The sequence below is a fragment of the Orycteropus afer genome, unplaced genomic scaffold (genome assembly GCF_000298275.1).
Source record: "Orycteropus afer afer isolate SDZICR_OR568_19922 unplaced genomic scaffold, OryAfe1.0 scaffold00346, whole genome shotgun sequence".
In the NCBI taxonomy this organism is placed as follows: Eukaryota; Metazoa; Chordata; class Mammalia; order Tubulidentata; family Orycteropodidae; genus Orycteropus; species Orycteropus afer.
In genome coordinates, this window is record NW_006921933.1 from 2,461,730 (window position 1) to 2,473,525 (window position 11,796).

The following is an 11,796-nucleotide window of genomic DNA, read 5'->3' on the forward strand; positions in this document are numbered from 1 at the left end:
GCTTATCTTAGGAAGAAAACAATGGGTGGCGCCCAATCATGGCCAAGATAAACAGTTTGGGACGTGGTGTTCTCTGCTTCTACAAACTGAATCACTTGTGCACCTGTGTTTCACGACTTTGATAAATGGCCTGCCGCCATACACACAGTAGGCCTGCAGTAAACACGTGTTGATTGAACTAAGAGAATGAATGCACGGCCACGGAGGGCACGGTACTCCTCCGCCCAAACCCCCACAGCAGGTAATTCCACTTGGCGCGGGTGTCACCGCAGGGCCCGGATTTTCCTCCAAGGCACCGCCCTTCTGTTTCAGCACCAAGCACCCAATCGCTTAATTCCAAAACAGTGGTGACCAGGAAGGCAGGTGGGACTTGGCTCCAGTCCCGGATCCCTTCGCAGCTCTCTCCAATCCGGGGCCAAACCCTACCTGGAGGTAAGGCCCCTCCCGGAGACCGGCACCGGACGGCGTGGAAGAGAGGGGCACCCGGAGGGACCGGAAAGTGCGGGAAGTATCGAGCACTTGGCGGACTGCGCGGTGACAGCGCGCCGTGGCCGCCGGGTGCGCGTACCCCGCGCTTCCCTTCGCGCGCACAGCCGCGCGAGGGCTTGGAGGCGCGGGTCCCGGGCTGGCGGCTGCTAGGGCGGCCCAGCCTGCCTGGCCGGCGCCTCGGCCTCACCTCGTTCACCAGCCCTTGCCAGTCGCTCTCGGTCCGGTCGCCGTTCATGGTCTCCTCCATGCACGCGCCGGCTTCATGGACGCCCTCTTCTACTTCTTCTTCCTCCTCCTCCCGCCGCGCCGCCGTCGCCACCCTGGCCCCGCGCGGCCCGGAGAGGGCCCGGCGCCTCCGAACCGCCGCGCCGCCGCCTCTGCCCGCGTTGTTGATTCAACGTCAGCCTCCGCGGGAGGAAGGGGAGGAGGAGCCGCGGCCGCCGGGACCGCAGCCACCGCCCGGGCCGCAGCTGGGTCCGACGGGGCCTCCCCGCCTGCGCGCACCTGCGGCCCCTACGCGGCCCAGGCGCCCAGACCTCGGCCCTTGGTCGGGACCCTGCACCAGGCCTTTGTGGTGTATATCCCAGCCGGCATATTATCCTGACCCCAGAATCACTCCTCTGCGCGCGGGAGGGGGATTTGCGCCCCCGCGGCAAAAAGCAAGTCTCCAAATCCAAGTACCCTTGCACCATCACTACTCCTACCATAGAATGGCAGCTCCCCAAGTACAGGGAAATTTGCTTTGTTCCCTGATGAGCGTTTTGTACAACACTTGATACATGATAAATAAATAACCAAACTCATTGACAACAAGTCATTTCCCTCTCATGGCAACCCCGTGTGTTACTGGGAGAAGTGAGCACCATAGGGTTTTCTTGGCTGTAATCTTCACTGGTGGCACAAAAGGTTAAGCAGTAGGGTACAAAAGGAAAGGCTAGAGGTTGAACTCACCCAGAGGCACCTTGGAAAAAAGGTCTGGTGATTTGCGCCCAAGAGGTCACAGCTTGAAATCCCGATGGGGTGCAGTTCTAGTCTGCGCACATGGGGTCTCCATGAATTAGAACGGGTTAGAAGGCAACTGGTTTTCATCTTTACAGATGCAGATTGCCAGGCCTTTCTTCCTTGCTGCCACTGGGTGGGTTCAAACTGCCAACCTTTCCATTAGATAGCAGAGTGCAAGCTGTTTGTGCTACCCAGGGACCTAATGGCACATAGTAAGTGCTCAATAAATATTTGTTGAGCCCATGAATCAATGAACTCTATATTATTATGCACTTAGCATTGCTTTTAAGGAGTTCTGGTGGTGCAGTGGTTAACACATTTGGCTGCCAACCAAACAGCCTATAGTTTGAACCCACCAGCTGCTTGGTAGGAGAAAGATGAGACAGCCTGTTTCCATAAAGATTTACAGCCTTGGAAATGCTACTTTGTCTTATAGGGGTGGGAATTGACTCAATGGCAATGGTTTTGGTGTTTAGTTTAGCATTGTTTTAAAGTAACTTTTTACTTATTTTTTAAAGTATCAGTTGTCATAAACAGAAAGCAAATGTAAACATTAAAAAATAAGATGTGGTATTGAATTCTAGGGACCTCTGATAGCGTAGTGCCTAAGGCACTTGACTAATAACCAGAAGGCTGGCAGTTCAAACTCATCAGCCACTCCTCAGAAGGAAGATGGGACAATCTACTTCCAAAGTGATACTGCCTGGAAAACCCAAGGAGGGGTCGCTATGAGTCAGGTCCAACTTAATGGCACATAACAACAATTTAATTCTAAATAGTGGCTTGGTTGTGATGCTTTGCAAGTGTCAAGGGAGATGTTAAAGAATATGGCATCAAACTGAGGCTTTTTCTAAAGAGGAAAGATTGAAAGAATTACCGAGGGCAGGCAAATCTGACCCCAGTAGTCAGTGTTATTCAAGGTGATGTTCCTGTGCCACCAAAATCTTCTCATGCACCGCCAATTATAAACTGTCCACACGTGCAGAAACACATGTCATGGAGATGAGTAGGTGGGTTGAGAAACTGGGAACCCATTTTACAGTTGAGGAAGCATCACAATCAACAGTTGTTATTTTTAGCCCCTGTTGATCCTGGCAACAACCCTGTGAAATGGATGTTATCCCCAATTAGCAGATGAGGAAACAGAGACCTGAAAATTAGAAAAACAGGGACCCAATTTAGGAATTCTGGTTCCAAGAGGCCCTTTCCAGCATCTTGGAAACCTGAGAACAAAGCATCACTACCTGGGAGTCAGAAGCTTTTAATTCTATTATCAGCATTAAGGAGCTCTGGTGGTGTAGTGGGTAAGGCATTTGGTTGCTAAGCAGAAGGTCAGAGGTTCAAACCCACCAGCTGTTCTGCAGGAGGTAGATGGGGCACTCTACTTCCTTAAAGATTTACAGCCTTGGAAACCCAGTGGGGGTCTCTATGAGTTGAAGCTGACTCAGTGTCAGTGAGTTTTTTGGTATCATCACATTATCTCATTGATACGGTATTGATGTGTTTGCAAGATAGCAGCATTAATTACCTCCCCCTGCCCTCACCCCCGTATACCTGTCCTTGCATGTAACTTTGATTCTGGGTTTATCGTGTGACTTCCTTTGGTCAGTGCAATGTTGGCAAATGTGCTGCATGAACAGGCTTGTAAAGCTCTTGTAACACTGGGGTTTATCCTTGCGTACTGCCCTTGACACATGAGATCACCACCTTAGGAACAAGCCCAGGATAGCTTCATGGATGATGAAAGACCCGTAGTCAACAGCCAACCAACTGCCAGATGTATGAATGAGACCATTGGCCACCAGCTGACCACAGATGCATGAGTGGGCCCCACAGAGGCCAGCAGAAGATCTATCCTGCTGGGCCCTATCCAAAGTGCTGCCCCATAGAACCGTGTGCTAAGTAAGTGTGGTCTTGAAGCACTAAGTTTTGGAGTGATTTTCTATGTACCAAGATATAACTGATAAAGATGGTGATGATGGTATTGATGAAAGGCCTGCATGACCTGGACCTTCCCTGGTAGCCCTTAAAAGAGCAACAGCTCCTACCATCAAAACCTCTTGTGTTGTCTTCCAAAGAAGATCCTACAACAGACTGGAAGGCCAAGGGCTATGAGAGAGAGTCAGTTTACCAGCCAGTTCATCAATTCTGTTCCTCTCTGTACAAGTACTGTACTCATCGTGGGGAAGTTCAAGAACATTGTAGACCATGGTCCCTGCCCCGGAGTAGTTTACCATGGACAATTTAATGCTCTGCAGATCAAGAAGAGAGAAAGAAGAGACTGGAAGGCAGCTAGGCTCCTAGTCTTCTGACCATGCTGGGCCACCTAGCTCATTGTCTTTTTAATCTAAGGAGGTAGAAAGCAGGTCATTCCTGGACATCCAGGGTTAACTCAGTGTCAAGCACTTGTTCCTAACAGTCTGATGTCTCATGCCTAAAAAACAAGGCACCGTCTGCCAATATATTGCCCTCTGGCCAACCATCTGGTTGCATTCTGACCTGTCGATGAAATAGATTGTAGGAAGCGTAGGCACAACCTGGGCCATCTGCCTTCTGCTCCCTCCTGTTCTGTGCCTTGCTCTCTGCTGGCTTCCGGGTAGGTAAGCAGCCCGTCCCTTCCAGGTACCACGGTTCGCTGAGGCTTTGGGGGCTGTTTCCATTTTGAGATTTTAGGCAGTAGGCAGACAATCAGCGAAGGAATCCTCCCACTAGAGACTATGTACCTTAAGACAACTCTCTGTGTGACTCCATTTCCCTTATTTGTGTTGCTTCCCTGGAGTCAGTCAGCCAGTTAGTCTGGGATTTAAAAATAAAACCGGGGAGGAAAATTAAAGCGTGACAAGCCTCTACCACCCCAGCATGGGGGAAAACTTTCAACTTACTTGCTACAGCCTGTCCAGTTGTGTGGTTTCCCTTAGAGGTTTCATGCGCCAAGTCCCAGCCCGAACCTGCTTGCTTGTGAGATGTGATGAAATCAGAAGCCAAGGCAATGTAGCTGCAAGCGAGTCTTTTTTTTTTTTTTATCTCTTTTCATTTACGTAGTCTGACATTGACTAATAATAATAATTAAATGCAGTTTAAGCTGTTAGGCACCTATGCTAGAAGGCCTCTAGGTACCTCATCAACAGCGTCCCAAGCTGACACAAAAACAAAGCTAATTATGTTGCGGTTAACTTTTTTCAAAGGAAAAAAAAAATTATTTTTTAAAAAAAGCTCTCCCAGGAACCTACCCTCTGAGGAAAACAGTATGTAAAATGTTCCCCTCGACTGTCCATTTGCACAGGCCCCGTTTGAACACAGGTGCCCTTGTCTTAAATCTGCCACCCTGGCATTATTGAAACATTGGCTTTAGCCTTGATTTTCACTTTCCCTTAGTTTTGAGAAAAATCATCCCCACGGCCCCAGGTTTTTCAGATGTATTCATAGCCCCAGGGCCAGTTGTATTTATTTATTTATATGCACAGAGCAAGTTAGAAGAAAGCGCTTAGAAGCTTATCACTTTTAAAAGTTTGAGAGCAGTTTCAACATGGAAACTCCAAAACAGCTTAATCTAAGAAAATGAACCAGTAGGTACTTATGGGGGAAAAAAAATCTCTGGAGAGATCCAGAAAGAAAGGATGGCTTGAATTCATTGTTAGAGACCTAAGTTTCTTGTTACGGATTCTCTACTGACTTGCAAGATGACTTTGGCCAAGTCCCAACAGTCCCACACATGGGAAAGCCAGAAAGCTTTTGACACAACTTCTCCAGACAATATTTTTGGTTCAAATTCTGGCTGCCCAAGCAAAAATGTCAGCGTTCTCATTACAGGAGACACATCATGTCTCCAGGAGAGATTTGGGCGAAGTTTTTTTTCTCTGAACTCCTTCAGTTTGGGAAATATTCTTAGCCATTCCTTTTCCCAATCACTTTTTTCCTACCAGAATTTGGCATAGTGCCTAAGGCATTTGACTGCTAACCAGAAGGCTGGTGGTTCAAACCCACCAGTCGTTCCTCAGAAGGAAGACTGGGCGTTCTTATAGAGATAGACATATTTTATGGATAGATAGATATACATAGAGAGAGATAAATACATGCATATTATATACAGAAAGAGAGACAGAGAGAGGCAGTATAGAATTGCCTCCACAGGGTTTCCTAGGCTGTAATCTCTATGGAAGCAGATTGCCACATCTTTCCCCTGTGGAGCTGCTGCTAGGTTCAAACTGTTGATTTTTCAAATAGCAGTTCAGCCCTTAACCACTACACCATCAAGAGAAACATGTATATATATATACAGATATATATGTATATGTATATATGTGTGTGTGTGTATATATATATGTTTATATGTATATATACACACACATACAAATCAGCTCTTGACAACGTGACAGGTCCAGCTGGGAGCCCCATGACCTGGATGCTAAATTACTCCCTTTGCTCTGGATTTTGACAATGGTCAGACATGGCAGGAGCAGTTTGTCATTGGCTTCTAACTGAAAGATTGACAGAACCCACCCAGCAGTCCCAACCCACACAGCAGCTCCACGGAAGACGGCCTAGCCATCCACTTCCATAAAAATGGTTGTTGTTAGTTGCCATCCAGTCACAGGGGCTTATGTGTTACTGAGTAGAACTGCTCTATAGGGTTTTCTTGGCTATTGTCTTGGTGGCACAAAGGTTAAGTGCTCAGCTGCTAACCAGAAGGTTTGTGGTTCAATCCTACCCAATGGCTCTGTGGGAGAAAAATCTGGAGATCTGCTTCCGTATAGACTACAGTCTAGAAAACCCTATGGGGCAGTTCGACTCTATCACATGGGGTCACTATGCAGAATCGACTAGACCACACCCGACAACAATCTTTACCGAAGCAATTTGCCAGACCTTTTTTCTGCAGTGGGTTCGAACTACCAACCTTTAGGTGAGCAGCCAATCTCAAATTGCTTGCACCACCTAGGCTCTCCATAAAGGTTGCAGCCAAGAAAGTCTTATGGAACAGTTCAACTCTGTAGTGCATGGGGTCACCATGAGTTCAGAGCTAACAACAAGCAGACTACAGGTCCCAGCCTCATGCAGAGCCCAGAGTCCTGAGGTCCCCAGGGCCACCAGCCTCAATCCTATGAGGGAAAAGGCTCCCTCTACTCCCATTACCCAGCATGCTCTGCACGGGACATAATCCATCATTTCCCTGCAGAGGGCAGGGAGCCAGTCAGACGCCAGACTGGCAGTTGGGGAGTGTGGCTGGGCTCTTCACTCAGAGGCTCCTTTGCCTCTGCTAACTGTCCTGAGCTGCCAGGCCCTCTGCCTGCCGCCTCTAAGCCCTCCCTGCCCAGCAGCAAACAATCAGCTCTGTGCCACCCCCCTCCTGCCCCGCTGGCTGCCAAATCAGCCAGGCAGCAGGAGGTAGAAGGAAGTTCCACTCCCCGCTGAACCGCCAGCAAGGTGCTCAAAATGACTGAGTGGGGCTGATGATGGCCTGGCAGGCTGGGGACCTGCAATTGCCACCCTGAGGGGTGCAGGCCGCTCCAGATGCGGCCTGTGAGTGATTGACTGGGGCGGAGCTGGAGGCCTTGGGGTTGTGTAGGAGAGGAAGGGAGAGGGGCAGCTCTTCCAGCTGATGGGGATGGGGGAGTTCAAGGAAAGTACACAGATGCCTAGAGGAGAAGGGGTGAGCTCTCGAGTGGGCTGGAGACAAAGAGGAAGGAAAAGAGAGACCAGGGTGCGAGAAAGAGGCAGGGCCTGGGGCACCCCGTGAGAACCCTGGGAGAACAGGAAGACCTTGGGCTTTGGGCTGGGTGGGATGAAATCGGACAGTGGTTGGTGGAGGAAGTGAGATGAGGTCCACCAGTGGAAGGAGTTAAATGGAGAAGAAGTGGGGAAAATCACAGGGCTCTCGGATTATTCAAATTTGTTGTACTTATTGATAATGTATTTCATTGCTTCTACATGGGGGGGATATGATTCAGCACAAATTTGATGCAAATGTATGGAAATGGAGCTGCAGAGTTGCTGGGGGCCCCAGTGCTGCTGGCGGGTTGGCTGCGTGGCCCTCAGCAAGGCAGAGGTGATGCTCGGTGGACTTGGGGAGCTGGAAATAGAAAGGGCTGACTTTGGGGCCACTGGCCTCTCCTGGAGCCAGGAGAAGGGCAGACCCTGTCGCTCTGGAAAGCTTATTTTGAAAACAATTAAAGTCTGATGAATGTCTAAAATAGAACACCCAAGTTGTCCTCCTGTCTCATTTTTATCTTAGGATGGGGGACAGTTTTTACCAAGCAGTGATGGGCAGGCTTAGTTCAATGAAAAGGGAGAGAAGAGAAGAGAATTAACATGACCTAGGACCTACTGTGTGTGCAGAGCCCACTGGTGAGTGATGGAAAGGTATTTTCCTCCTGCACTATAAGAATATTGGAGTGGGGAGTGGGGGGACCAACAAAGAAAGCAATTTGATGGAGAGCAAAAAGGTGACATTCCATACAGAAGGCTTGAGCTGGTAAAATATTTATTGTCCCTTAGGCTGTCTTTCAGAGCCCTGGGTGTTGACTGTTATGCCTCCCCTCAGACCATGGCATGGCATTTCTCTGATGACGAGTCTCTTCCATTGGGAGCAGAGCGTCTCCAGCGTAGCTGTGGCCTGGACAGCACAGAGGGGTTTTCACAATCTTGGAATGGCCTCTCTCAGCCAGGCCTGACAAGCTCCTTGTAATTGCAGTGAGATAGGAGATTCAAGACACAAAGCCCAGCCAAAGGGTCTTGATGGTGCCTTCATTCAAGTGCCCTTCAATTTCTACAATCGATGACTGTTATGGATTCAATTGCATCCCCCTAAAATAAGCGTTGGAATCCTAACAGCTGTACCTGTGGAAGGAACCCTGGTGGCACCCGTTTAAGCTGCTAACCTAAAGGCTGGTAGTTTGAACTCATTGGTAGCCACACAGGAGAAAAGGCCTGGTGATCTGTTCCCATAAGATTTAAAAAAACAAACAAAAACCTCTACTCCTACTGACCCTATAGGGCAGGGTAGAACTGCCCCATAGGTATCCATGACTGTAATCTTTACAGAAGCAGACTGCCACCTCTTTCTCCCACAGGGTGGCTGGCGGATTGGAATTGCCAGCCAGCTTTTCAGTTAGCAGCTGAGCACTTAACCGCTGTGTGATGCCCTTATGAGGGCTCCGTCATAAGATTACAGTCAAGAATACCCTTGGGGCACTTCTGTTCTGCCCCATGGGGTGACTATAGTCTGAATTGACTGGACAGCATACAGTATACTTGTGGATGTAATCTGATCTGGGAATGGGGCTTTCTTTTTTATGTCATGAGGCCATATCAGTGTAGGGTAGGTCTTAAACTTAATTCCTTTGGGGATGCAAAAGAGCAGGTTAGGCACAGAGAAAAGCAAGCACAAACTGGGGAAGACAGAAGCACATGTGAAGATCACAAGGGACAGAGGGACACCAGGGTCGTCCCCCAGGACTAATAGAGAGCAGGGACTTCTCCTAGAGCTGAACTTGAATTCCAGTTCAGAGCAACCTATAGGATAGAGAAGAATTGTCCCATGGAGTTTCCAAAGCTGCAGTCTTTACAGAAGCAGGCCGCTACATCTTTCTCTCCCAGAGGATTCCAACCTCCAACCTTTTGGTTAGCAGCCAAGCGAATAACCACTGTGCCACCAGGGCTTTCTCTCTCCTTTGAAACTGAGAACATAAATTCCCATCCTTTAAAGCCATGCACGAGGGGTATTTCTGTTACAGCACCACTAGGAAAGTGTGACAGTGGCCAACACAGGAGGCCAGCTCTGTCCCTTCTGCAGTTCAATGAACTCTGCTGCCCGAGAAAGCCTGGAACTACCATTCGGATATACTAACTCTCTTGGTAATTTGAAGCAGACCCACAGAGGTCTTTCTTAGTGAGTGCTACAGGAAGGCGTTCCCTCTAGAACTTTTCTCTCACTAGGGCTGTGGTTCCATTCTGAGTGTGTAAGGTGGTAGGCAGTCTGGTTTTCTTGCACATTCCTCGGAAGCAGACAGTAACCTTGGTCTTCGATGCAGTGTCCTCAAACTTGGAAACTCATTGGACTAAAACTGTCTACAACTGATTTTTCCCCTTAGATTTTCTTTTTTTATTATTGATTTTCCATTTTTAGCACAAGATTGATCACCAGCAAAATACCAATTTACATACAGATTCTGCTAAACTCAGCATCCCCCAGACTTTGGACTTTTTCATCCATAAACCAAGTTTTTAAAGAGAGAGATTCTATTATCAGAAATGTCCCTGATGACACTCAAGATGGTCTGCAGGGAACAGACCCAGGAAGACCACAGCCTAGTGGGGTGAGCTCAGCTGCTTTGTGAGTATAATAACCAGGAAGCCAAGGTCACAGGTGGATGTCCATATTGGCAGTTGATATTCTGCTTATTTCTGAGGCCATGAGCCTAAATTGCAAACCGTGGTCAGCTATCTTACAAGTTCATTCAATAGCGTTCAACAAGTACTTTTTGAGTATCTACTATGAGTCAGGCGCCCTTTTGGCACTGAGAATAATAGAGCAAGAAAGATGAAGGAAATGGATGATGTTTATACTATAGTGCAAAAGAAGATATCCAACAATTATGCAATTAATTATTTAATTACCAAGGTGGTAAGTGCTGTGAAGGAAAAATTACAGGGTTGCTATCAGATATAGTTGGGAATTAAAAGAAATGCCATCCCTTGTGTAGTGCCTGGGGTCTTAAAAGCTTGCAAGTGGCTCTCTAAGGCACAGCAGTTGGTCTGTCTTCACCAGGAGCAACAGAGAAAGGAGAGTCAGAACCAGGAGGAGGAAATGGAAAGTATTGCTAATTATTTCCATGAGCAACAGCTTCTAAAAGTTTTCTGATCAAAAGGAGAGAACATGGGGAAGAGAATTTCAAATTCTCATGGAATCCAGACTTACTGGATCCATGGAGGCTGAGTAAACCCCTGAAACTATTGTACTGAGATAATCTTTCAACCTTCAACCAAAGCTATACCCAGAAGTCTTTAAAAAAAAAAAAAAAAAGTTTATCTTAACTAGTAACAAATACTTGTCTTGAGCATTGTGCTCTTTTAAAAATTATCTACATGGCAACAAGACAGAAAATAACAAATGCTGGCAAGGATGCAGAGAGATTGGGATTCTCATACCCTGCTGGTGGGACTGTAAAATGATACAACCACTGTGGAAAGCAGTATAGCAATTCCACAAAATTTGGAATTCCATGTACATTGCAGCACTATTTACAATAGCCAAAAGATGGAAACAACCTAGGTGTCCATCAACTGAAAAATAGATGACCAAACTACGGTACATACACACAATGGAATACTATGCAACTCTAAAGAATAACGTAGAATACGCAAAACACTGCAAAACGTGGATGAACTTGGAGGACATTATGCTGAGTGAAATAAGTCAATCACAGAAGGACAAATATCGTGTTAGTCCATTATTGTATAACATCAAGGAAAAGTTTTATATGGAAGGAAATTTTCTTTGTTGGTTACCGGGGGTGGAAGGAGAAAAGAGGGAACACTGTTAGATAGGTAGAGACAAGTATTGATTTGGGTGAAGAGAAGGGCAATATACCAAATGTGAGTAATCAACACAGTGGCATTGAGGAAGATGAAGACATAGAGAGGTGCATACAGTAAAGATGAACCCTTTTGCACATACAGTACTGCATTGTCAGTGAAGGCAAGTATGGATATATGGGTGGATAGATGGTTGGACAGGCTGAACTATTTTACGTCTATGCAGGGGGGAGTGTGCCCATGACCATGTATAGGGTTGGCAGACAATGTTTCTACAAGTATATTGGTATTTTCTATAAGAATTGCCAGGTATATAGTAGAGCTGACAAAGTACAAGGTTATAGTCACTTCTTGGCCACAGCCAGGTACCCAGAGGGAGTGAGTAGTTGGACATGTGGGCTTGGGACCAGTCACAGGGGACATCAAGCTCAATTAGCATAACATACTACACAAAATATTCTTCTACCTCCTACTTTAGCTAGTAGAGACTGGGATCTTAAAAGCTTGCAAGCGGCCATCTAGACACAATGATGGGTCTCTCCTCATCTGGAGCAAAGAAGAATGAAGAAAACCAAAGATTCATAGAAACAATTAGTCCAAGTGACTGGTACCCCATGTGATCCTCAGCCTATATGACTATGAGACCAGAAGAACCAGATGGTGACCAGCTATCACTGTCAAGGACTTGGAGGGGGATTTCTGTAGGAGATCCTGGATAGAGTGGGAGAACAATGTAAAGCAAACCTCAAATCATTAAAAAAAAAAAAAAAA

General features: G+C 47.1%; 1 protein-coding gene across 1 annotated transcript in view; it reads right to left on the reverse strand.

Moving 5' to 3' along the window:
* CCDC149 (coiled-coil domain containing 149) overlaps nt 1-736 on the reverse strand; it is a 171,449-nt gene extending 170,713 nt beyond the window's left edge. Inside the window, exon 1 of the mRNA XM_042782501.1 lies at nt 197-736. Coding sequence (XP_042638435.1) covers nt 197-736 — 540 coding nt within the window. The remainder of the gene's footprint in view (nt 1-196) is intronic.
* Between the last annotated feature and the right edge of the window lie 11,060 nt (nt 737-11,796).